The 26,611-nt window shown below is 41.4% G+C and overlaps 3 protein-coding genes across 6 annotated transcripts; 1 reads left to right on the plus strand and 2 right to left on the minus strand.

The window, feature by feature from the left end:
• Positions 1-4,879: 4,879 nt before the first annotated feature.
• Positions 4,880-14,152, minus strand: LOC109468363 (thyrotropin-releasing hormone-degrading ectoenzyme-like). Its single transcript, XM_019766611.1, has 14 exons — positions 13,596-14,152; positions 11,045-11,185; positions 10,506-10,633; positions 9,457-9,611; positions 8,655-8,768; positions 8,228-8,335; positions 7,856-7,918; positions 7,620-7,685; positions 7,085-7,263; positions 6,759-6,889; positions 6,194-6,327; positions 5,645-5,700; positions 5,084-5,231; positions 4,880-4,888 (listed from the first exon to the last, which is right to left on the minus strand). The coding sequence occupies exons 1-14, from the start codon at positions 14,144-14,146 to the stop codon at positions 4,880-4,882; spliced, it is 1,983 nt and encodes a 660-aa protein (XP_019622170.1). The 5' UTR covers positions 14,147-14,152.
• Positions 14,153-17,419: 3,267 nt separating this feature from the next.
• Positions 17,420-20,673, plus strand: LOC109468557. 2 transcript variants are annotated; one of them, XM_019766801.1, is made up of 3 exons: positions 17,420-17,590; positions 18,968-19,130; positions 19,891-20,673. In XM_019766801.1, the coding sequence occupies exons 1-3, from the start codon at positions 17,530-17,532 to the stop codon at positions 20,027-20,029; spliced, it is 363 nt and encodes a 120-aa protein (XP_019622360.1). In that variant the 5' UTR covers positions 17,420-17,529; the 3' UTR covers positions 20,030-20,673. The 2 variants fall into 2 exon arrangements, with proteins under 2 accessions (XP_019622360.1, XP_019622359.1); XM_019766800.1 differs by having other exon boundaries at positions 17,421-17,590; positions 18,965-19,130.
• Positions 20,674-20,894: 221 nt separating this feature from the next.
• LOC109468553 (DNA repair protein XRCC4-like) lies at positions 20,895-26,500 on the minus strand. 3 transcript variants are annotated; one of them, XM_019766796.1, is made up of 9 exons: positions 26,418-26,500; positions 25,823-25,956; positions 25,263-25,420; positions 24,794-24,832; positions 23,605-23,769; positions 22,867-23,018; positions 22,051-22,281; positions 21,575-21,661; positions 20,895-21,233 (listed from the first exon to the last, which is right to left on the minus strand). In XM_019766796.1, exons 2-9 carry the CDS (start codon positions 25,947-25,949, stop codon positions 21,119-21,121), a joined length of 1,074 nt encoding a protein of 357 aa, XP_019622355.1. In that variant the 5' UTR covers positions 25,950-25,956; positions 26,418-26,500; the 3' UTR covers positions 20,895-21,118. The 3 variants fall into 3 exon arrangements, with proteins under 3 accessions (XP_019622355.1, XP_019622353.1, XP_019622354.1); XM_019766794.1 differs by having other exon boundaries at positions 22,051-22,284; XM_019766795.1 differs by having other exon boundaries at positions 22,051-22,284; positions 26,422-26,492.
• Positions 26,501-26,611: the final 111 nt, after the last annotated feature.

Raw genomic sequence — 26,611 nt, forward strand, 5'->3', positions numbered from 1 at the left:
ATAATGTCAATACAAAACGTTTTTTAATTGACTAAATGTTTAAAACTGCCTACAAAAAAATTCAATGTCACAGAATGATCCGTTTTTTATTCGTTAAACATATTGTTTTTGCTACGTTTCCTCTTCTTCTCCAAACTAAAAAGGTCAATGACCTGAACCAGACTGTCTGTTACCATGGTAACTAGTTTTCGGGTTTTTGGATGTGGCTGACGGAACTTAATACGGCCTGATACCAGACTAGTGTTTCTGAGGTTGATTAAACCTGTCAGGTCATCAAGGACAAGTCAGACGATATTACATGTAAAGCTTGCAGCTGCAAACTGTGGGACTGCACATACTGTACATGCCAGTAGTATCGTACCTGGTCCATAAATAATACCCTACGGTTCTAGATATACTAGTAGGAAATGATAACTGCTGGCTCAAATTCAAACGGTGAACTGTACATGTACATGTACACAAAATATGCCAGTGGTGTTATACTTTGTTTACAATCAATACTTTATTGCATAAGACAGGGGTCCAAAAAGTTTTGTATGATCACCCACTTTTCTGAATATAGCAACAAGAAGCCATAGGTGACAATTCTCCGTGGAGTATTATATATTGCAACAAAAAGAAGTAGCCATTGGCGACAATTCTCTGTGAAGTGTGATAAATCGAACAAAGAAAAATTGTTTAAACGCGCGTCGGCTCAGTCATCTTAAGACGCAACAACCAATCAGAGATGCGAGATGCCTACACGTGACGCGGGAAGGGCGCGCGATGCCCGAAATATTTTTGCGTCAATATTCAGCGCCGTGATTCAAGAGATTAATACCCGGAAACAATTTTTTTCTTGTTTTGAACGCATTAACATGCATTTACGCTAATCTAGTATGATTCAGGGTTACTTTTTTTTAACCTGCCATGGCCAGATTATCTAAAGATGTGTGTATTGTGTGTACAATCTATAGAAAGAGAAATGTACATCAGGTCCGATCATCCGATTTTCACGTTTCGGTTTTTTGGACTCGGTTCATGAACGTATTTTGGTTTGGCTCCTGGAATGTGCAAAAAAATGACTCCCGGGACTGTCTACAGGGAACACTCGCACATTCGCGGTGTATCAGGACAGCGCGACTGGTCGTCATTAGCGCAGTAACAGTTGCATAAACGGACGAAACCATTTCAAAGAAATGGGGATGTTTCGAAAATAAGCATTTACTCCAATATCAAAACAGCTACGGTAAAAATAAAAAGACGTGCATCATCCCGGACATAATGCAACACCACATGCGAAATTACACAGAAATGCGACGTACGGAAGAATGCGTTTTGGCTGCGAACATCTTCCAAAAAACTTGGCATCTCTTAACCATGGGCAAAAACATCTGGAACCACTTATAAAAACCACCCCGTATCTGCATGAACTTATTTGAACCCCACTGCTATTCCAAACAACGCGTTTTTCTGGACCATTCCAATTCGCCTCGTAATTGTAGGGGTGCGTCTGCGATATTACATTGACCGCGAAAGCAGCAACGGCAAAAATACACATTCGTGCATCAACACGGGCATGCCCGCAGACGGCGTATAAAATTGCGTGCCGATTACACAAAGAAAACCCAGTGTTTTGACTGCGAACATGAAAAATCAGCCGATTACAACACTCCGTCCGGAGGTCCTGACCTCCTTCACGGAGTAATAATGGCAACTCAACAGTACATGCGTGTGCAAAAAAGTATTGGTATGGTAGCTTAACTTTCTACAAAAGGAAACAGTAGACACTTACAGACGTAACAGTCTGTATCTATACAAAGGATATTATGAAACCTTGGCGTCTACATTAAGAATTGATTTACACGCATCTGTTGCACAGTTCCTAGTGTCTAGACTTTACATCGCCTCGGATTTGGGTAAGTCCCAATTTATTCCAGTGTTGGCAGATCGATAACGACTGGAATGTATTTGGCAATACGGATAATACGGATTGTCAGAAAGGGTAGATCTACCGTTTGCAATCGTTGATAAGACTAGCCCAGTGACCATCATCAACGGACAGGCTTATGAGTATTATACCGGCCCAGCCTCACTGAACCTTTTTTTCTGACAGCCGATCTTTCACGAGCCCGTGAAATGCCCTGGCGTGCGCCAATGGACCTGGGCGGGCAAATGACACTCCCATCACCGTGAAGATACCGGGGAGCCTACGATGGTCTGGCTAAGATAACTAACCCCTATCCCCTATTATAGTAGCGTGCATAGTGCAGTGGTTAGCGACGCTGCCCCTGGACCAAGAGGTTGGGAGTTCGAATCCCGGCTGTTGTCGCTCACCCGACATGCACGCTACTGGACATGGTCGCAGTCCCTGTCCCTAGGACTGAACCTGTGATCCACTGTTCATTGTGCTTGTCAAAAAGAGCTACGGGAATTTTCCCCCGGTACAATGAACTTGTAAATACTGTACATAGCGTCTGTCTGTGACAACCAACGGGAGTTAAAGCTGTATCGAAATCAGTTTCTTTTCTTTCTTTTCATCCTCTCCCATCCTCTCCCAGGTCTCTCCTGCTCCAGCCAGACCCTGACGGCGTTCTCGTTCCTGTCTCTCCACAGGACGTTTTGGCGGATCCGCTCCAGCGACTTGGTGACGTCAGAATCAGACGACATGTTGGGATGGCGGGTCAGGAATTCTTCAAACTGTGGGAAACACAAATCAATCCACGTGAGTGTTAGCCTTTTCACTTGATATCTAACCTTTTGGGCGAATCTTTAGCTACAAGCAGATGGATATTATGTATAGAAAAACCTGTCTGTAGTGACTATTCAAGGACAAGGGAACTGAAGAAAATGGCCACAGCACAAGTAGACAGGTGGTCTCTCCATAGCCTCTGCCAGGCTTAGGAAGTGGCTGGAAGGAGTAGAAATTGACCAAATAGACATAACATGCCAGGGGAGTTTGCCCGCTAACTTTGAGGAGTACAATGTGCCTACAGTACTTCTTTAGCACCCAATTTCTACTCTTTTTAGCCGCCTGGCAGAGGCTAGCCTCCATGAACATTATCCATTATGCTTGAGTTCATGAGAATAACAATCTAAGAGACTAGTAAAAAGATAGTGGTCGCTAGTACAGGTTTAACTGTATCTAATGGCTTGGCATTGGCACTGCCATACCTCCCGTAAGTCCTTGTGCGTGGTGAACTCCTCTGTTAGTTTGGAGATGAGCCCAGGAGGCGCCGAGGAGCTTCAGAACACATGTGAAGAGAAATCATATGGAACTTGTGAGCATCGCTGTATAATATAATGTCAACGACTTTCAACACAAGAAATTGGACTCACGGAAAGAAACCGAATAATTACAATGAACTTAATTGCAACTTAATTGCATATTCACGCCCTACATGGGCCAAATGCACTAACTTAAGTTAAATAACTGAGGTACAAGGATAGAAAGAACAAGTGCTACATTACTGTGCTACAGCTATATCTACAAGATCTCTCTTTTTGAAATATGTATGAACAAATTTATATGTTTTTCATTTACATCGTAGTTCCTGGATGACATAATATGTCTGAACAATTCTCTTTTCGGTAAATGCGTATATTTCTGTTCTAATTGTAAGGAACTACTATGTATTTCCGCATGTCTGTTCTTATACTACACTTACCCCTCCATCATGTAGTCCCAGTTGTTTTTAAGAAAGTTGAAAACCAGTTTCTTCTCTTCTTTAGTGTTAACTAAGGTCGTCAGCTTCTTCAGCAAGTCTGCTTTCGTGAACAGACCTGAATCCACCAGACTCCTGGTCCTGGAAATCCGCACAGAAATAAGAAAGTTAGTTTATTTGTTTGTTTGTTTGTTTGTTTGTTTGTTTGTTTGTTTGTTTTTGCTCTTTATAGACGAGATGATCAGCTGAATGATAACCATTATGTAATGAGTACCTTCTACGAAATTGCTTACTGAAAATACGGAAGTTTGAACATTTTAAGTGTCTGTCAAAATAAGTTTCATAATTGAGCACTCACCGGTTCAAGATGGCGGCAACCAACCCGGCCCCCGTGCGGTCGCTGCCATACTGCAGAATGACTGCTTTCAGATTGGGCTCTACGCTATTAAGAATAAAATCCCCAAACAATAATCAGCTACATTTAATAATTGACTGGCTTAAAAATGAATATAAGAGAAAATAGAAAAAGAAACATACAAAACACTATACTGTCTATTCGAAGAAGTTGTATTAAAGGAAACCAAAATTTTCCAACCAAGGTTCCCACACCTACCTGCCGCCATTGTCGAGATCATGTCTTCTTTCCCTTGCTGCTTGGATACAACTTGGATGTCCATATTTGCATGCCATCGACAGCACTGTTAATCTGTTCAACCTGTTAATAGATAATAGAATATACGGACATTAAAAACAAGAGGGACAATGTTTTGAAAGTTTATCTGTGTGGTAGTTATATGCTTAAAGTTAAAACATTCGTTCCAACACAAAGATTTGTTCTCATCGTGTTGACGTCCCACAGACGTTGAAGCCACGTGACAAGTCTCATTGGGTCAGTCTATTGAAGACGATCAGAGTGACCAATCGAAAGCTCTAGGTGAGAAAATTTCTTTGTGTTGGAACGAAAGTTTTAACTTTAAACAACAGAGAAATATTTGCGAACATATGAGGAAGACTTACAGCCAAGTCCATGGATATGCAAGAGTCTCTCGAAACACGTTAGATTATAAACTTACATTGTAGTGTGATCTCCTGTGTTCTCCCATCCGAGTTCCTGGTAGACAGGCGTCACCAGACTTTTTACGTAATCCTGCAAATAATATGCCAAGTCCACGGTAAATTCACTTGGGTGAAAAAAAGCGCAAATTAACCAACAGCAAACATCACAAGTTCTCTCTTCACAACCACTGGTTTACAAGAACAGACGTTTCGATGACCGTCTGTTATCTTCAACAAAGCATGATAATAGCATTAGATTAAATATTATATCCCTGGTACCGGGAATAAAGAACTTTCATATTCAATTATTTACCATCCTGATGAAATTATTTACGCTCAGTTTAAACTTTCTTGTGTAACCATTTGCTACGTGCACTACTCACCTTGAGATCCGAACTGCTCTTGGTGTCAGCCAGCATCATGTGCAAGTACCCGAAAGCCCTTTCGGCAGCCAGCCACGGCAGGTACTCCCGCTCTCGCGTCAGATATCGCGAGAGGTTGAGCGCGACTTCAGGAGCGAGATGCCCTGACCTGAAAAGAAAATTATCTCCAAGCAGATTTATTCGAGGGCAGGGGACGGTCAAATTGGCCATCCAAGTTTGTAATGGATACTGCCTGGCCAATTTGATACTGTCTTCCCATTTTGATAAAGGTGGGACATTACGTCTTCCATGGTTAACAGAAGAGCCCAACCCTTCAGCTACCTTTATCGTGTAGACTTTAGTTATTTTATACTCTATTTCATTGCTCTTTTCTGTTTTGTAATTTGCAATTAGCCTCCGGGCACGAATTTGCAATAAACTTTTCATTATATTGCTGCCACTCAAAGAGCTGCTTGGAGATTTAAAAAGTACCGCATACCAAGGAGGTTTAAAAGCTATGATGTTTTGTTGATGTAACGTTACATACAACACATGGCAAACCCAGTTGGCGATCATACTTACCGAACAAGATTGAAAGCATCATCTATGAGCCCTGCTCTGCTCTGAGTCGGAATGTTCTGGAAAAGAAGAAAAAATATACTTTCAGGTAGAAGGATAACACTTGCAAAGCAACTGCATAATGTTGACCTTCACATAGTCTAGCCTAACAAGCTACTGCTCTGTTTATTCTTACACGTTCGTATGATATGGAGTCTGATCTCAGGGTTGCCATATTGAAGAGGTGATATATAGTCACCTGTTATGTCAATCCTTACACAAATGTGGTAAATCTTCATGAATACATGAATGAATATTATCAAATAGCCAGAAGGCGTCGACCAATCAGAAGGCTCCATTTGCCATTGATTATCAGTCCGTAACCTCAAAAGTGGTCGGTTATTAGAATAACCTTATCCTCGGTGTATATGGTGATATAATCCCTTGTCAGGTGCGATAACCACCTCATAGACCACCTCGTTCGCTCCGCTCACTTGGTGGTTTATTCGGTAGTTATTGCACCTGACCATCTAGGGATTATCTCACCATATTGACCTCGGAGCTGGGCATTACCTGAAAGGTGACTGTGTCTAGGTCTTCCGCCAAAAGTTGCCAGTTTCTGACGTCATAGTTGACTCTGTAGTAGCCTGTCTGGTTGATGTTTGCCAGTAACCTCGAACTCGCATCGACGGAGAGACGGAAGTCCTCTGAACAATAAAAAAGAAACGATACGTACTTGTTTGATGAACAGTATCTGATGCATTCTTTAAATACTTGTTACTCCCCCCTCCCCATTCCTTTTTGTCCGGGCTAGTTAAAGAATAAACAGGTTCAAAAATGAACTATAAAGGTAGCATTTGCAAAGCAAATACATGATGTTTACCTTCGCGTATGGTCTGCTCTGTGAAGTCTAAGTTACTCAAACACATTCATATATATATATGGTGACAGGAGTCTAAATCCCTCCTGCTATAAAATTGCAACATGATGTAACCCAACACTAGTTACCATGGTGACAGACGGTCTGGTTCAGGTCATTGACCCTATTGGTTTGGAGAAGAAGAAGAAGAGGAAACAGAGCAAAAACAATGCTTTTCTTCGGTAAACATAATAAACATAGATGATGCTAGGGGAATACCTTCTCTTTTCCTCAGCCAGAATATGCCAGGGATCGACACAGTCCCGTTACCACGTGACGTATCCCCGTTGCCAAGTGACGTATTCCCGCTCTCACGTGACATGAAGGTCAGTGGCACTTGCCATACATAACTGCAATGGAATATGTAAACTTAAATGAGAGGATGGGAAAGAGAAATGACATTTGAATATTCTCCATATCTTAAAATCTTTGATATCAAAACAGGATACCAAACTCAAACAGCTTTTCCAAAGTGAACTTTTACGCTGACGCAAATGTATTCTGAATAAGGGGAACAGAAGTGATAAAGAGTTAAGAATACGCACTTGCGCAGACTATCCGGCACATTCACTTCCGGGTCATACAGGAAGTGACGTTGTGTGGCCGTGACCCTGCCGTTGCTGTAGTCCCTGGTAACCGTGACGACAGGGAAGCCCATCTGTAACGTCCAGGTGTCCATCACCTCTTTCACCTGCACGTCGGTACGCCCGTCCTCTTGCACCACCTGCAAAAAAAAGCAGACGTCTGTCACCATGGTAACCGGTGCTGTAGCAGACACCCTGTGGTGTTGGGTTACATTATATGTAGCAAGTGGCAGGACAGAGTTGGGGGCTGATCACCATATTTTTAAATATGTTTATGTAAGTATAAGTACACCATATTTTTAAATATGTTTATGTAAGTATAAGTAGAGCAGTCGCTTGAATAAAAAGGCAAGAGTTGTGTTTCATCCATCATCACTCGACAAATCTGACGCCCAATCGGGTTCATTTTGGATGTTGTCAAAAGTTGACATCATTTTCTCCAAGTAGCATTTGGAATTTCTTTGAAGTAAAATAAACACTTGATATAAGAACTCACCTCGGTTAGACACGCCCAAAGATCGTTCTGCCCTGCGTTGGAGTATTTGTACTTTTGAAGATATTTCTGGAAAATTGGTATATAAACAAAAAGCGAAGAAAGACAGTAAAGAAGTAACCAAATTAGAAAAATTAGAAGAAAATTTCAGACCTACACAAATCTGAAAAAAAAACATGTTGCACAATCATTTTCTACACAAACATGCTGTTAGGATCATTTCCTGGCCCGTTCCTTACCAAAATCCCTTTCCTAAATGCCGTGCCCAGTATGGTGTTCAGCATCCTCATTAGAGACGAGCCCTGCTGGAAAAAAATCATAATGATGAATAAACCAGTAAATAACAGTTGATTATACAAGAAAAATACTGTAGGGCACTCACAAATGCGCGATCCGTATGTCAAGTGCAAACGAAATACATTCACACATACGTATATTAGGTAAATATGCCTGTCCTTGGTGCTGAACGCCATCCATTCATACACACACATCTATACTTTCGACTTCCTCTCGCCACATGTTAACACAGACATACCAAAAACAGTACCTCCATTTTTCATGGAGGTAAATATTCTTTATATTGCCTTTTTGTAGGAGAGTTGATCGTAGACCCTCGTCACGTCCTGCGGCCCTGTCACGGTCAGCTGAAGGGGGTGGGACAGGCTGGACGAGTCCACTGGGAGGATCTGGTGGAGGGACTGCACGAAGTACCGCTCTTTCTGGGAGAAAAAAAACAAGGTGTGATCGCACCCCTTTACGAAAGTGTTTCAACCCAAATTTTGTAGGTAAATGATAGCCTCTACCAGGCTTCGGAAAGCGGCTGGAAAGAGTAGAAATTGGCCAAATAGAGGTAGAGGCTAGGTAAATTATACTCTGACAGAGATCGTGACGAAAAATACCAATTATTCCATTCAACAGCAGATGAACTCCAATATAAGATGATCGATGCCACGCACTAACATTATCATTTGAACCATCACAGGTATGCAAATCAGGATTTGCAATTTGCATACATGAGACGACTCAAACGTCACCTACCACTCTCCATGTCGGTTCTGCAGCGTCCACTCCCCTGACTGCGGCCCACGTCGCCAGGCCTTCCTTCAGCCACACCCCGCCCCACCACTCGGGCGTCACCAGGTTCCCGAACCACTAAGGCACAACCAGTCAGAAGCATTGTCATCTCACATGAAAGTAAGTAGTATACGGAGACTAAACTGTATATCATTTGGCTGGTGGCTAGGTAGATACATGCATTAGTTACCAGGTTCCCTAACGACTATATACGAGGGGGCAGGTCATAGCTAGTCAGGTCATTGTCATCTCACATGAGAGTAAGTAGTATACAGAGATGTATCTATCTATTATTTGGCTGGTGGCTCGGTAGCCGCATGTATTAGTTATCAGCAGCAGATGTGTTATGACGAGTCAAGTTTAACTGGGTACGAGGGGTCAGGTCACAACCAGTCAGGTCATTGTCATCTCACATGGAAGTAAGTAGTATACGGAGAGGAAACGATCTGTAATTTATCTGGTGGCTCGGTAGATACATGCGTTAGTTATGGATGGATGGATGGATGGATGGATGGATGGATGGATGGATGGATGGATGGATGGATGGATGGATGGATGGATGGATGGATGGATGGATGGATGGATGGATGGCTACATGGTTGAATGAATGAATGAATGAATGAGTGAGTGTTTGAGTGTGTCAGTGAGTGGGTGAGTGAGTGAGTGTGTGAGTGAGTGAGTGAGTGAGTGAGTGAGTGAGTGAGTGAGTGAGTGAGTGAGTGAGTGAGTGAGTGAGTGAGAGTGAGTGAGTGAGTGAACAAGTCACCATGTGAGCCAGCTCATGTGCGATCATGGACGCCACTTCTTCTTTCTTCCACACAGGCGAGAGTTTCGGTGCGTAGAGCATCCTGTTCTCGTGAGAAACTACGAGACCCCAATTCTCCATGGCGGGGACGCGCATCTGAGGGGAGGCCACGATGTCTGGAGTACAGAGAGGAAAGAAGAGAGGCGGCTGATGCCTTCAGGTATGAAACATTTCATTGGCAGTTTCTGAAGCTTAGGCCATGTTGATTTGATTATATGGATGACATCTTCTGGGAACGCCTAAACTGATGCGAGCGTGCGAAAAAAAAGTTTGGCAAAGTTGCTTTCATTATGAAATCTACATGGTCATGAAGGTTGAACAAATGACACAGAGTATGGTCTTCAAATTCATTTCTTTACATTTTCGTCTTTTTCGTTTGATTTTGGCATTCTGCATGCGCAAGTCAAGATGTGAAAGAACTTACCTAGTTTTGGCAGTGGATAGGAAATCCCGAAGCTGTTCTCGTAATACGTGAGAACTCGCCTGGCGACGCCGAGCGCGTAGTCTACCTCCCCGGCAGTCACGGCGTTTCCTCGGGCCCACACGCGGAGCTGGGCGGGAGGGACAAGTTTTAAACGTACGGTGGCAAAACACATCTTCTCCAACACAATCTAGCCTGGCATCCAGTCTTACGTGATAGGGGTGGGTTTTCATCGGGGTCGCATGAGTTCTTTCCCGCCCGCCTGAGCTAGGTTTCCCGGTGGGTATTTCACGAGAGATTGATTAGCCCTCCACGTGTTGGGGCAAATCAAATCTCCAAGCATGTCATCTCTGTTATCGTAACACTCCTACCGGGTCGGCCTGTTGTACTGGGCGGGGGAAGCTATTAGAGCCCCGAAGACACAGCCTGCCTGAACACCCCAGCAGCCCTTTTTAAGCAAGAAATTTATGTAATTTTCTTGTATCATTACATATCGTTATTACTGATATTGGCGAGATGTACAACGCGGAACAATAATATAGGATATCGAAAAGTATGATGTTGTTGTTGTTGTTTACCGTAATGTTGCCATGGATACCAGTGACGCCCTCCTTATAGCCGAAGTCAGCAATGACGAAGGCCAGAAGATAGGTAGGCATGCGCAGTGTGGTGTAGAAGTGGTCTGCCACCCAGCCTTCCGATCTCACTTCTGATTGGCTGATTGGGGGTAACCATGGAAACAATCGAAATTTAGCAAAAATAAAACCAGTAACTTTCTTTAAATATAACCTTGTTAAGTTATCATGAAAGTTCATCCGTGTTGGTAGTTACATGTTTGGAGTTAAAACTTTAGATCCAACACAAAAAGTTCTCTCACCTAGAGCTTTCAAACAGTCACTCTGGTCTTCCTCAGTAGACTGACCCAGTGAGGATTGTCACGTGGCATTTTAAGTGTGACGTCAACACTGGTATCTGGTAGACGATGTCGGCCCCCGTCGCGGTTCATTGTTGTTAAGTTGTTTTATCTTACAGGCATTCTTAATTTAATCAACTGTAACATCTTTAGGTTGTTTTAGAATCTTTTTAACTGTAGCTACGTACTTAGTACTACATTAACATTAGACTCACCGTATTGGCATGTTGGAAAGAGCCGTGTACTCTGATTGGTGGACTAGAGTGACGTCAAACGTGGCTTTCATGGCGGGTTCGTCGAAACACGGGAATGCCTTCCGGGCGTCCATCGGGGCAAACTGGGAGACAGCTAAATACCTGAAACGTACAAGACACATGTAGTGAGTAATGCATTTTTAGAGTGCCAACATTCACACGCAACCTAAGATACTGGGAAAGAGTACGGGGCGGTCAAACACACAACACTACCAGCAGGCTATCCCCCTGTCGTAGTGCATGCACAACTGCGTGGCCCAAGGGCTACAGAAATGGAGATGGGCGCAACCCCTATGCTTCGCATGGAATGGAACACGTGTTTTTAAAAGAGGCGGAGAAGACGGGACAGAATGTAGGAAGAATAGTGTCTGAAAAAAAACTTAATAGTGTCTTAAAAAAAGTTACTTTTTACTCAAACACATTCATATATACGGTGACAGGAGTCTAAATCCCTCCTGCTATAAAATTGCAACATGTAACCCAACACTAGTTACCATGGTGACAGACGTCTGGTTCAGGTCATTGACCTTTTTGGTTTGGAGAAGAAGAGGAAACGTAGCAAAAACAATATGTTTTCCTTCGGTAAACATAATAACTTGTACGTAATGAAAATCATTTTAGCGAGATGAAGAGTAGACGGAAAACCCTTAAGAAATGACTTTGTTTAGAGGTGACACAGGAAGCTGAGAGACCATCCCTTAGCTACCCATCACCAAGTCCATCCCTCTCAAGCCCTTCATCACGGTTGTAATGACGTTTTACACAAACATCGCATCCTGTAGTATAAGACAGGGACAGCTTCTAAACATCAACCTTTCTTCAACAATGGTGTGAAGGAATGCCAAGAGACTACGGACATCTTTTCCCTAAATAGTAGTCCTCTAGGGCAAGGCATATATGCATGTTTCCTTCGCCTACAAAATGTTTTATGTTTTTTATTGAATGTTTATTTGTATTTTCCAACACAAAGAAATAATCATACAAGACAAGTGAACCAATAATCAAACGCAAAAATCAGAAGACAATTTGCAACAGTATCTAGTCTAACAGTTCATAGCATAGAGAACCCCACTTGATCATATATTTATCTAATTTTCCAAGGTTTAGCGCAGTTGTATATTCTAGTTTATGATAATATTCAACGTAAGCTAAGTATCCTTGAAGAGTTGCTAGCTTGCTCTGTTTTTAAAAATGTACAGTTTACAATTAATAACAAAGTATTGAGCACCATACTTGAGCACCATAATTTTTTTATGGTTTTGTTGCATTTGTTTGGATAGATGGATGGATGGGTGTTTGTTTCGATGTGGTTTAGTACAATAACATTAGAAGCTATGGATGAAATTTGGTAAAATTATTAGGTTTCGGACCCCTGGCAACTTTCCTTGGTACTGCAGCAGGAACGTCCGATTTTGATATCTCGTATTAATTCTGTAAATATTAACTTTATCTGATATTGTCCATATGGATCTGAATCAGTGATTACTGACCAAAAATGATTAGCAATAGATCGATTTCTGTTTTTTTTTCTTTATAAAAAAAACAGTATCTTTTCCGACTCAAAATAAAAGCCATTCTTTGAACAGATTATAAGAATAAGCACTAGTAGCTACCGGATAAAGCGACTGACGAATAGTATTCTTTTTAGATTTTATTATCAAATATTCTTCTCTTCGAGTGTGGTTGTCTTATCGTGAGTTCTTTACCGGAAGAAGGTACGTCTTGTCTTAAGTAGTACTCTATCTGTCTTAAGGAGTTCACTAAGGTCACGGGGTCATAGTAGCTTGAGGCACGACAGACATACTTCCTTAGGGACCATCCACAAAACGACAATATACACAAACAATATCCTTTCATCTCAGCGGAAACAATTATGTAATGTATAGAAAAACAGATATCGTTTGTAAACAAATTTTAGAAAAATTCTTCCCTTTGTTACATGTACAGTTATTACAGACATAATTCCTTTTTTAAGGCATCCAATACAATTTCAGGGCGGCAAAACTGGAAATATTCTGAAGTCAATCTGTATGATATTGACATATATACTATCCCACATTAGCACAGTTGAATCAATGTTTCATAGAATCATACTTTAGGAATTTAACTGCAGAAACAAGCCCCAAGATTAGTCCTTTATTTTCTGCGTGGTACCCAAAAAATCAATCCAGGACGTCCTTCCAGTAACCGTTTTTCGTCAGAATTTGGCGCATTTTTGCTCCATAAAAGTCGATATACATTGGGACAGTGTTGTTTCAACTTAGCTTTAGTATGGTTTCCAAGCCCTAAAAACTGCACTGAATGCATTTATGTGTAGCGAGTTTTTTTGGGGTCATGGCTTTGAAAAGCTTGAAATGTCGTCATTTATTTTGGCCGCAGCGCAACAAAATATATACTCTTGCAAACAAGACAAGCGTTGAAAGCCGTTGAGGCTTTTGTTGTTGTGTCAATACAAGAGAAACGTAGAAAAGAAAAAGAACTGACAGAAAGACTAAAACGCTTCTGTACGTACCGTCTATCGTTGTGAGTGCTGTTAGCCGAGTAGAAACTCCGGTAAAAACCTCTCATGTCTTCAAGAAGTTTTCCTTGGAATTTCATCCCAATCACGTATCTCCTGCCCGTTTCCAACGACGTCTTCGACTCCAAGACCAAGAATTCGTTCTTGGGATAAAGAAACCAGTCCCTGAGGGTCAAAATCTCCCCCCGTAGCGACTTTAAGAATACCGAGCCTTCAGTGATGTTCAACAGGTTGGCGTGGAGAACAATATATCTCGTGGGAGCTAAACAATGGAGGCTGATTTCAACCGTTCCCGTGAACACTGAGTCTTCCAAGTTAGGCTTCAGCTCCAGACGGTAGTGGTAAGGAGCGAGGGACTTGGGCAGGCGCGGGCGGTGCCAGGGAGCGTCTCCCCCCGAGGAATCGGCTAGGATCTTCCGATGCACCAAGCTCGCCACGATGACGGATATGAGGATGATGACAAGCACAAGAACTGCGACGTACGCGACCTTTTTTCTGGTGTGTCGCTCGGTGTCCGACTTGTGAGTTGCTGTGTGCATCTCCATCGTGGCTTTTAGGTATGTCTGGACAACTTTCTCAAACGTGTGATGACGTCAAGGAGTCATTGAAGATTTCAAAGGGCAAGGGTCACTCAAATCGAGAGAAATTTAAGCAGCCATGTTTAGTAAGAATAGTAAATTAACTCAATTCGTTACAGTTGCAGCACATTGCCCTGTTTACATATACTTTTTGGGCTGAATTTGAATCATATCGTTCTTGGGTTAGACAGGTTACAAAAGACAGCTTTCGAATGACATGGGCATTTATTTTGTCCAAAAAAGTTATTTACAAAAGAACCATTTTCTTCTTATTTCTTATATTGACTATCTTGGTAGGTAGAGCTTTGTAGATCAAGGAAAAAATGATAAGAGGTCTAGAGATGCTAAGGAGTTTTCATGACTTGGAAGAATCGCCCTAGCAGCTTCCTTACAAACTGCAGCGTACCATACAATATTTTATAGTTACATATTAATATTAGCTATATCAAGATTTGCGCTCTGGAGATTATATTTCGAACGTTTGGAAGTTCGAGTGTTCGAACGTTCGAGTGTTCTGAACGTAGCGGTTTGTTCGACCTACCAAACGTAGGGGGCAAGTTTACAATCCACGTAACCGGTTTGGCGTGCTGTGGTGAAATATACAGTCTTGATGTTCACCATTCAGGGCCGGAAGAAGCGGTAACAGTTCAACACAAAGTCGCCAGGTGTCGCGAGGATACCACCGGGCACAATGCGGGAAGTTTTTCGACTGGCGAGACTCATTTTCATCGTTGTCTTGACCGCCTTGTTGTTGATAGAAGGTACGCAAACATTTCTTCCAATATATTTCACGAGAATTGTGCCTTTTCTGATGATTTGTGATGACTACATGGTATTTTAACAAATGGAAGTACATTGTACTTTCTGAAACAAGGCTGATTTTTTGTCGTCTTGCAGGGGCATTTGCGGGTCCTTTAAGACAAGGTAGAGGCAAGAAAAAGAGAGAAGAAAGAGGAGGAATTCCGTGAGTTAATTCTTGAGTTTACCTTTAATCTCATGAAAGTTATGTTGTATTATGAAATTTATGATTATTGTATTCAAAAATTTTAAAAGAATATCTTTTAATGAAATAAAGACTAAGCTTTAACTTCCAACACTTACGGACTACAGGAATGGGACTTATACCAATTTTTTTCGGTTGACTCCATCAATCTTGTTCACGGAATGGACCCGTCTACTCTTGGAACGTAACGTCAGAGACACGTGACCGTAGTAGCGGGTCATACGTGCCAGATAACTTGTGTCGCCCCCCGTCTCTGTTCAGGGAAGGTTTCTGTAGTCTAAGTGTTGGACGTTTCATAATGACTTGTACCAACACAGATGAACTTTCATGTGGGGTCGTGTGGCGAAGCGGCAGAGTACTCGACTCGGAACCCTGAGGTCCCGGGTTCGAGTCCTGACATGTCACCGATCGTGTGCCCTTGGAAAAGGCACTTTACACGACTTTCCTCAAGTGAAGATGAGTACTAGTATTGTCCTGTTCCGTATTTGTCATCTGCGTTGGTGACGGTATAAAATAAGTTGATAACACTTAAGTGTGCTGTCACCATGTCCAGTCATGAAATGTGGTAATAAAAAAAAAATTTCATGCTAATATTTTTTTTTATGTTTCTTGCAGTCCATGGGGGATAGGTGCCATCGTGGTGTCCCTTGTGTTCGTGGTGGCGGCTGTAGCGGTGTGGATCAAGTGCTGTAGGAACAGGAACGCTCAGGGGGCCAACGCGCAGAACCAGGGCGAGAAAACCGGGCTGGTCAACGAGAAATAAAAGTCATGTGAAACAGAGTTCATAGTTTATTGGGGTTTCTTTTTTAGGCCACAGAAAGTAATTTTTATGGCTGACATCAGCACGCGCATTAATTTTCGCCTGATTTTGAAAAAAATAAGCAAGAAATTTTGTTTCCTTCTAACAGTGGTCAACATGCTAAAAATGGGCAAAGATGCCTGTTGCCATGCCGGAAGGTAGATGGCAGATAACTATGAAGAGAGCTGGAGACAAGAAAAGGCTCAGATTTAATGTTTTGTTTCTTACTTTGATGCAATGATATGTGATGTTGGCTGTGTATATGTGATGTTCCCTCTGAATCAAAACCATTTGTACAATGATTGAGTCAAAATCTTAAAATGTAGGCGTGCACGTGGGGTTATTTTTCCCAAATTTTTCTTACAAGAACTAATACAAACACCCCTCCCTTCCGGAGCTCTGCCTTAACAATGCAAGTGCAGAAGACTTCCGGTACTTAAGGTATACTTAAGGTCACCGACTCCACGTGCCACTGCCCCTCCCCTCCATCACATGATAACTTAGTACAGGTAACTACAGGTGAGATGGGGGCATCCAGGTGTGTGAACTTCAGGGACGATTCGTTAACCATACTGAGGTGTGCATGCGTGCTTGCCAGGACCGGTGCCGCTCTATCATAAACGGTTCTTAGTTCTTTTACACGAGGCTTTTTACGTACTCAGATTCAGAATAATATTATAAACTGTTATAGTGTTCATGTCAAACTCCATTGTAATGTTATCTTGAAAGTTCATCTGTGTTGGTAGAAGTCATTATGCAGCAAGTTTAAACTGTAATTTCCAACGCAAGAAATTGGACCCAAATTTCTGTACAACTCCAGTCTTTGTCAAGGAATGAGCTATCCACCGCTTTCGTGACGTCACGCAGATAACACACGTGACTCCGTAAGCAGTGGATCATAGGTTGCCGAAAGTCTGTGGCGCCCCCCGTCTCTGTTGAGGGGTTTCTGCAACCTCAGATGATCCATTGTAATGTTTGTCAGCAGGGCTAGCCTTTTACAATAGCCACAGGCTAGTTGGGCAGCTACAGTTTTGCGTGCTGAACAGCCAATAAATTAATAACCATACATTGTACATTAGGAAAGCGAGGACTAACTTTGAACAACATATTTATCATTTTCTTACATCTTCCCATGCTATGCTAAACAAAAATATCGACATTCCATACTTACATAGTGGCATTAGTCTAAAACTCAATCCGTACATTTTCGACATTTTTATGCTGGTACATAATAGCCTGGGTGCCATCCCCAGTAGTATATTCGCCAGCTCTATAACTAGTTATAGAGCTGGCGAATATACTACTGGGGATGGCACCCAGGCTAGGTACATAACGACTGCTCCCTATAAAAAAGAGAAGTGTTTTCGACTTTGCACCGGAAGCTACGTGCACATTGCGTTGGCGGTTTGAAACTTTGTACCTACCGAGTCAACAACCTATAGAGGAGGCGTGTCAGTATAAAACTGCGGACAGACGCGATTTTAGGACACTTTTCCCGCCTTCGTTCCCTGACTCGCGGCACTCGTGACAACACTTTGGGAAGAAGAAATGGCGAGAACAAGCATGGCCCAGTTCCTGTTCCTCTTAGTTCCCTTCGCTATGATGTACGGTAAGTACACAACAATGTTTCCGCAAACCTGTTAGAACTAAATTTGCTACTCGTTGTCCATCCTAAGGATAGCAAGCAACATGCATGCTTTGCAAGCTTTACTTGTACTTGTGATTAGCCCACTCGACTGTAACACTTTAGCAAAGACTTGTGCTAGCCCTTACTGTTTGAATAATTAAGATATGTTAGGTTTTCTTCGACATTAGGTCTTATCAAACATTTATTTTATTGTTTGATACTCTCTTAATGTAGTTTGCCATACATTGTACCTTGTGCAATTGTCGTGCAATAAAGTTCTTCTACCTAGAAGGCTTGCATACCGCTTGCGAATAATCGTTCTACTCAATTTTCTAGGAAAAGAATACCACTATATAATTTCCGTACAGCATAAATTTAAGAATGTAATTTTGAGTTAAAACCAATATGGCGAGTGAGGATAGCGTGTCTACTCGTATAAAAAAGATAGAAGACAGTACATAAAAATGTACTAGTTCAGTGTCCCAAAGGATATGTTTACCAACTTTTCAACGTATAATGGTGATTCAGTGTTAGTATTACTAATATGGTCATTTTTCTCCTTTAAGTTAATTAAGAAATATCATGACATCTCGACAAAAACTTGTTATTCAGTTAAGTTATCCAAAGCTAAACGTAAGGTGCGGGTGTTTAATTTGTTTTGACGTCACGACGTCACATGGTAGCGAAGTCTAATTTGCATACGTCCTCGCATGACCTCTGTACACAAAAAAGTACATGTACATTGTATTTCAGTTGAAAACCGTGATAACTAATAATTTTACTGTGATAACTATTGTCAAAAAGGCATCACATTATTTCCCCAAATTCTTAGAGATTTTTCATTCTCTTACTAGTAAAATAATGAGATAGCACCCTATATTTCCTTTTTTTCACTAGTAGGAAGATCTAAAACTGTGCATGATGCTTACCGGCCTTCACCTGGTCTAGCCCAGCAAACTACTACAGCTCTGTTCTGCTACATAATGTAACCCAATACCACAGGGTGACAGACGTCTGGTCCAGGTCATTGACCTTATTTGTTTTGAACGGAAGTCGAAGAGGAGGAAGAAGATGGAACTGAGCAAAAACAATATGTTTTCCTTCAGCGCACAGCGAAGGTAAACGTAATCATATAATCAAGGCCCACCACCCTTCACTTAACCGCGACGGGGGCCGATATCGTCTACCTTTGACCCAGTGTTGACGTCACACTTCAAAGAAGCCACGTGACAAGCCTCACTGGGTCAGTCTACTTAGGAAGACCAGAGTGACTGGTCGAAAGCTCTAGGTGAGAGAACTTTTTGTGTTGGACCAAAAGTTTTAACTTTAAACATATAATCATATTTTGTTCCCCAGCAGGGACACTAGCCCAGTTCACGTGCCCGGCTGACCACGACCCGCCGTACCCGCCGTTCTGTCCTCAGCCGGGAGACTCGCCTAACGCCACCGCCTGCTGCTACGACTCCACCCGCACCCCGTCGACATACTGCTGCGACCCTGGAGACATACTCGCTGGACTAGCGTGAGTAGACTTTATTGAGGGCCTGTATGTCATTTTTCGTAAGGCGTAATCAGGCCCTTTTTAGTCTTCGTAATACGTAGGTAGCCGCCCCAAATCATCGTAACGAGTACATTAGTCATAATGCGTAACTGTAAGTAAATAACATAATTCGTAATCCATGCCCCCCCCCCCCCACCCATTTAGGCCCTCTTTATTTGCAAAATCATGCCAGAAGCCTGACTGCTTATAGTCTCAAAAAAAGTAAGGTCATGGGAAGTAGTAGGAGGCACACAACTTCTATCTTATGCTCAAGTATATCTTGGTTATCAAGTTTTCCCATTCTAGGTATTTGAATAGTGTGTGTATATGTGAATGGATGGATGGATGGCGTTCAGCACCAAGGACAGGCATATTTACCTATGTGTTAAATGTATTTTGTTTGTGTGTGTGTGTACGTTTGTGTTCGCATTTATCTTTTTTGTGTTTGCATTGGTGTGTGTGTGTGTCAGTGTGTGTCTGTGTGTGTGTGTGTCCTTGTGTGCATGTGTGTGTGTCAGTGTGTTTGTGTGTGTGTCAGTGTATGTGTATGTGTGTGTATCCGTGCATGTGTGTGTCCATGTGTTTGTGTGTGCATGCAAGTATGTGACTCTACTCCAATTTTGTATCATCTAAAGGAGCTCGACTTCACTTTTAAGGGGGTGAAGTCTGCTATCTCTGATTGCCTCGTTCTTGATGTGAGTACCTACAAATGTGTGACTTTCATTTTCCTTGTTCCTTACAGGGGCTGGATCATTGCAGTTATTGTGGTGGCATTTGTGCTGTTCTTCGGCGGGATCGTGCTGTGCATCTGCTGTTGCTGCAGCTGCTGTCTCCTGGCACAGCGCAGACAGCAGTCACAATACATCGTCATCACCCCGTAACACAGGCAATTCAGGAAAGCCAACATTCGCCAGCAAATGCAGAACATCTCTCCCCATGTCTTTGCAATAAGTGTCTCAATCAGGCCTAGGAATCTTAATGTTGTGTTTTCAGTTTTAGTCCTAAAAAATTAGGGCCACTAGGTAGGGATTATCTCCTTTTTTTCAAATATGTTTTAGAATTTCAGCAGAAGTTATCCAACAAATGCTGTCACACTACATTGTCATCAGTCCATAACACAGACAATACCAAGTACTGGTGTTATCAACAAGGGATTGAGGTGTTCAAAAACACATTTTTTTTCTAGAATTTGCTGCCACCAAGTGCAGTAGGGGGAATCATAATGTGCAAAGACTAGGTGTAACAAATCATTTTGTGCAGTTGGTTGCAAAGCTCCTAATTGTATCAAAGTGCAACTTTTGTTTTGCTCAATGTTTTCATGGTTTTACATGGAAAAATACAAACACAAATGTACTAGCATTGAAATAAAGATACATCCATTACAAAAATCATACATTTCATTTATTTCAGTCAAGAGTTTCTATTCTATGTTGAGTATCCTACAATGACAGCATATCCTACATGAAGTATACTACACATATCGGACCTGTACATGTTTTGGGTAATAAATGGTTTCAAAATGTAACATTTTTCAAATAGTTCATATTTCATTCCCATTACATATGTTATGCGAATATTTTATGACATTCCAACATTGGTGACATTCAACAATTTTACTGTCACTGTTTACAGTTTATTAACAATTGCAACATTACATCCTATATTCTACTTTTATAAATTTACTTGCAAAGTTCTGTTTGTAAACTACATATTTGTATAAAAGTCTTAAATGCCTCACGGACTATATATTTCATTGAATGGCTTGTACACTACAGTGACAACAAATTAAGTACAGTTAATCAGAATTTGATTTTGGTCCATGGAATTTAGATGCATAATGCAATTTATCTTTTTTTTCTTTCTACGCTATGGTTACCCTTCAACATTTTTTTTTCAAATTTCATGTGAAGTACGGAATACCTATAACAGTTCATGCAAAAAAAACAACAGATTCAAGGAAAGGTCAAAGTTTACAGTTCATCGAAAAGGTCATCAGGGTCAAGGTCACCTGACCTGTTGGATCTGCCGGATGATTGGCGGCTGGGAATTCTGGGAACTCCTGAGGGAGAGGTCCTGTCCCCAGACCTGAAAATGTAATAGAATTAAATGACTATTGCACAACAATTGTACAGAGTACAAAGTATTGCATCTACTGGTACATAACACTTTATGTTTACCGAAGGAAAACATATTGCTTTTGCCCAGTTTCCTCTTCTTCCTCTTCTTCTCCAAACCAATAAGGTCAATGACCTGAACCAGATTGTCTGTCACCATGGTAACTAGTGTTGGGTTACATCATGTTGCAATTTTATAGCAGGAGGGAGTTAGACTCCTATCACCATGTATGTGAATATGTTGAGTAAGAATTAACACAGCAGATCGTATATTAACTACTAACTACTACTCGTACTGGTATTAGTACTTACAGGCTTCTCTGTGATGAAGTTCCCTTTGGAATGGTTGGCCTGGAAACTGCCTTGTCTTTTCTTGGAGCTGGCTCTCTTCTCCTCCTCCTGTCATTAAGATAATTAAGATATATGATTGTTGTAAGAAGCCCATGCATAATTTTGTGCTATGAAGCTATGCTAAAGGTCAGTTATGCTGGCTATAATACAGATGGTGCATGGAACAGACAAGTGGGTTGCATGTCGGCAGAACGTACTGTGCCTCCATTTTTTAGTTGGATTTTCGTCTAGGTTTTCGTTGGATTTTTGGTCAACGTTGCATCAGAATTTTGCCTGCTGCAGACAATATTTTTTGTGACATAACATTTGGAAACTACAGACAGAGTGCGCGAATACCACCTTATATGAGATGTTCTGCCGAAGTGCTTATAATGCACAATATATTATGTGTTTTACACAGAACACAAAAATGGTGAAAGTCAAAGGTCAAATTTCACCTCTTAGCAGCAGGTTCAAGGTCAGCCCCATCGTTGTCTTCTCCTCCCAGTTCAAGGTCGAGATGCCCCCCTCCCGCTCCCACATTCCGCCACACCTTCCTTCTGGGTCGTTCCTCGTCGGTTGTGTCTCCATCATCATCGTCGTCGTTGTCTTCGCTGTCAGGATTATTGTCTGTGTCGTTGTCTTCTGATCCTGAAGGGTCATCTTGTTTTGTGGTCTGGCTGACTTTTCTACTTGGAGTCAAACCAAAAAGATTAAAGCTATTAAAAGAAAGGCGTTGATAAAGGTTGCACATCTTGGTAATAAGATACGCCAAAAAGAGATTTCCAAAATCATATCCAGTTGCTTGAGTGACTGCTTTTGGGTGTATTAAATTAAAAGAAAGTACTGCAAAGAGGTTGTAAACTATTTTGGGGTAAAATGTACTTGACAACATTCCTTTGTGTTTTGAAATCTACAACCAAAATGCATGTAGCTGACTTTTCTACTTGTAGTCAAACAGAAAATGAAACAATTGAAATGCAAAGATTTTGAACTTTTTCTGGATAGAATTAACTTTGAAAAATACACTTTAAAATCTAAAATATACAATAGATATTTAGTGAAGAGACTCTTTTTTACATAACCACGTCTTTTGTTCAGCTGACGTTTCTTCACTCAGTGTCTTACCAACCTGATGAAACTATTCATGGATACAATAGATATTGTGGGAGTTCAATTCAAAATTAATAATATTTAGCAATTCAAATCATTGGATGACAACAACTGGAGAAATGTACAAGACCTTACTGAAACTGTAGAAACCTAGTCTGTACCTGGATGATTGTGTAGCTGCCATTTCTCGTGCTTGAGCCAACTCGTCTTTCAACTGGCGGATTTTGGCCTTCTTGTCGTTGACAACGACAACAAACTTGGCGTACAGATCTCGCTCCATCTCTTCCTTCTGTGCCACATACTTTTCCAGCCGCTACATCAACAGTACAGGTAAGAAATCTTTCAACTACGAAAAATAGCTTGTCACACACTTTGAACAGTCAGTATAATTGTAAACTGAGGGACAGAGAGATAGATTTCTCTAGAGGTTTAGGTTCAGTTCTGGACTCGTAAGTCCGGACCTTACCCCATGTTGTTTGGGCAAAACGTTGTCCATATACATTGTAACATGGAGGCCGACACTTGATGATGCCCAATGGCAATGTTTTCTTCATTTTGTAGCAGAGATTTTGGAGGGTTTTGGAGTAAAATGTACCTAGAGTCATACCCACCTGAGAAAACAGACATTTCAATGAGAAATGTGCCCAAATTTGGTGTAACTTTATCTAAACAAAAAGTGTAACGGTATCAATTCCAACATCTGAATTCAGTGTTCGAAAGTGGCACACTCGGTGCCTGCGATACGCATTTGAATTATTCTATGGAACATTTGGAAGCCGTGTGATAAGAAAAGAGAACCCTGGGCCGTACCGGTTATCACATGGGCTGGAACACCTGTATTGAACGTTATTGCGGCCAAGGTATGACATAAAGTGGATTATTAACCACCCTGATCCCACCTCCAGTGCCTTGGCTCTCTCCCCTGACAGTCTGTCCTTCTCCTTCTGTACGTCTGAGATGGTCCGTTTTAGTTCCTCCGCCCTCCCCAGGGCGTGGTCAAATATCTGCTGCATGACCTCTACAGGGGTCACCGCCTCACGCAGTTTTATACTGCCCAACTGGAACTGTAACAAACAACAAACAGGTAAACAACAACATTTAGCTGCTACCGTAATAGTCTATTAATAATCGTCACTGTAGCTGGCTGAAACTGTCCAAAATCATAACAGATAACTTTAAGGAAACAAACTTCTGAATAGGACTAGTACGTCTTTTGCAAACGATTAACTGTAAGTCTTAATCCTTGTCCTGCTGGCATTCCTGGCACAATATGTTTCAATAATTTCATGTCTTAATTAGATCATAGACCCCCAATTTTTTTTTGCCCTGCAGTGGCATAGTTACTTCCGCATTTGTTGCATTTCGCTGTGGTGTGATGCGTTGCATGAGAAATACCCCCAAATCGTACCTACATGTATACAGGGTGTTATATAGATGGTACTGTATGTGCAGAACAACAATTGTTGGGCTCCGCAGGACAAGGGGTTATTAAAACTTAGCAGTAGGAGTGACAGGGTGGTCTTCCTGGTCACAATTGAAACATTTCTGTAGTACAGTATATGTTACATACAAGGAAGATGTATTTGCAGTGTCACGAATTTAAGTCAAAAGGGTCACTGCAAAACCACAAAAATAAAACCATTGTAAAACTTTCACAATTCACAATGTATGTCTCAGAGTGGGTTTCCATGACTAGGAGTTTGTTTAACCCTCTGCCAACTAATATGGATTTTTGGCATCAAATTTGTAAATTGACTGTCATGTCAGGTAGTAGGGAGAAGTTTCAAAATTTGCTTTAACCGTACTAGCACTGTAGACAAATGAGAAACAAACAACAACAAAATAACTAGATAATGAGACCTGTTAGTTACCACATCTACTTCTTAATCTTTACTGATGATGATCTCCACAGCATCAAATTGTCTGCAGCTGAAAATGTCAAAAAGGTTATTTCTGCACATTCACACATTCTACTGTAACAGTTAAACTTTTCTCTAAACAACTGTAGGGATTATATTAAGATCTACATTTTTTGTGTACAAGCAAGATAGAATATTTTGAGAGGTACACAATGGTACTAATACTTACCCTGACTTTTTCTGAGGGAATATACTTCTTCCAAGAGAACTAAAATGAGAAAAAACAGCACAGAAATGTAAGTTAGAAACATCTTAATCCTGTTCATTTATGCATAAAAAGTTACCGTTTCCCATAGTGGAAGAGAATCCTGAGCTCCTATTGCTTAATCTCCAAGCAGATCTTTCGGTGGCCACAAAGGCAGTATCAAATTGGCCAGGCAGTTATCATCCATGGGCCATCTGAGGCAAATGGATACTGCCTGGCCAATTTGATACTGTCTTTGCAGCCATGCACCAATAGATCTGCTTGGAGATTACTAATGGTAGCTCTGGGATTGGTTCTCTTGAGTTAGACTTGGAGTTGTATGATGGCCACAAACTCTCATGGAGGATCAGCCCCAATCATCCCCTGATAGCGAGAACTTGTGTAAGACAGGCTAGCGGTCAAAAGTATTATTGTTCACCAGAAGTCCATATACCTGTCTGCAGCTGACATCCTCCTCTTGTATCTCCACAGCGTAGTGGAAGGTGATGTCCCCCATGTTCTCCCGGGTCAGGGCCCGAACACTCTCCGTAACAAATGTCTCAAACTCCATCCCAGACTCCACAGCCATCTCATGCATATCATCTCCATCAACTGCAAATTGTCAACAAATATTAAGAAAGAAACTAGAAGGGTAACATTTGCAAAGCAAATGCATAATGTTTACCTTCGCATATGGTCTGCTCTGGTAGTTCTTACTCAAATACATTGTACATTAATATATATGGTGACAGGAGTCTAAATCCCTCTTGCTATGAAATTGCAACATGATGTAACCAACACCAGTTACCATGGTGACAGACGTCTGGTCCAGGTCATTTACCTTGTATGTTTGGAGAAGAAGAAAAGGAAACAGAGCAAAACAATATGTTTTCCTTTGGTGAACATAACTAAGAGCATTGGGCAGGATTCGAACCCGAGACCTCTTTAACGGGGTCTGAGCCGAACACGCTCAGACCAGTGGCACATCTAGTATTTTAGAAAAGTGTCACTTACCGTGTCCAGTCCAGGCTGTGAGTCCGTCAGAAAGTGTTAGCTGAAATCCTTCCCTGCCATTCTGTAACACATTCGTCAGCAGGTAGAAGGGCTGGCCTCCTGCCTGCAGTTTGCACAGCGTTCTCATGGAGGCGCTGCAACATTAGACCAGAAATCAACATCAATGTTATATACATGTACCTTCTTATTCTTTGGTACAGTTCATATATAGATGTTCATAATCTTGTTGTGTGACCTGAATAGGTAGGCCTTGGGTTTAGCTATAGGGTCATGCAGTATAGACCAGTGAAATCTTTCATAATTACAAGTTGTAGAAATATTATAGGCCACTAAAAATCATAATTCAAATCGTTATGAGAAAACAAACCTACCTGAATACTCGTCTACTCAAATGCATAGCTAAGAAATGAAAATATTATATACTCTACCGATCTTTCTATATCTGGACCGTCCTTGGTTATACTCTGTTGTGGGGAGGGGGGCACAGAACTCAGTCCGCGTTTTGGGAGTTCGTTTTATACCTTGAGACATGACATGCTACGAAAGTAACTACCTTACATAAACAGAGAGAGGAACAATACACAACTATCCATACCTGCTGTGTAGTTTCAGTTTTTCTCGTTTAACCAAGAACGCTAGGACACGACCGGGCAGATCTCCTTAAATGTACACTTCCGGGTTTGTGGACTAAATACATGTAGCACTATATTCTGCACATACACATATCTAAATTTTCCTTGTCATTTTATTTAAGTAAACACGTGTTAATATTCTATTTACTTAGTATAA

The sequence above is a fragment of the Branchiostoma belcheri genome, unplaced genomic scaffold (assembly GCF_001625305.1).
Source record: "Branchiostoma belcheri isolate BF01 breed outbred unplaced genomic scaffold, Haploidv18h27 scaffold2, whole genome shotgun sequence".
Lineage (NCBI taxonomy): Eukaryota > Metazoa > Chordata > Leptocardii > Amphioxiformes > Branchiostomatidae > Branchiostoma > Branchiostoma belcheri.

Excerpts from the sequence above, each read along its gene's own strand:
- LOC109468553 (XM_019766794.1), bottom strand. The coding sequence starts at position 25,949 with ATGAGAACGCTGTGCAAACTGCAGGCAGGAGGCCAGCCCTTCTACCTG. Across the intron at positions 22,285-22,866 it reads GCAGCTACACAATCATCCAG|TAGAAAAGTCAGCCAGACCA; the intron begins GTACAGACTAGG and ends TTTGACTCCAAG. Across the intron at positions 21,662-22,050 it reads CTTGAACCTGCTGCTAAGAG|GAGGAGGAGAAGAGAGCCAG; the intron begins GTGAAATTTGAC and ends TCTTAATGACAG.
- LOC109468363 (XM_019766611.1), bottom strand. The coding sequence starts at position 14,146 with ATGGAGATGCACACAGCAACTCACAAGTCGGACACCGAGCGACACACC. Across the intron at positions 11,186-13,595 it reads AGCACTCACAACGATAGACG|GTATTTAGCTGTCTCCCAGT; the intron begins GTACGTACAGAA and ends TGTACGTTTCAG. Across the intron at positions 5,232-5,644 it reads GATGCTTTCAATCTTGTTCG|GTCAGGGCATCTCGCTCCTG; the intron begins GTAAGTATGATC and ends TTTTCTTTTCAG.
- LOC109468557 (XM_019766800.1), top strand. The coding sequence starts at position 17,530 with ATGGCGAGAACAAGCATGGCCCAGTTCCTGTTCCTCTTAGTTCCCTTC. Across the intron at positions 17,591-18,964 it reads TCCCTTCGCTATGATGTACG|CAGGGACACTAGCCCAGTTC; the intron begins GTAAGTACACAA and ends TTTGTTCCCCAG. Across the intron at positions 19,131-19,890 it reads GACATACTCGCTGGACTAGC|GGGCTGGATCATTGCAGTTA; the intron begins GTGAGTAGACTT and ends TGTTCCTTACAG.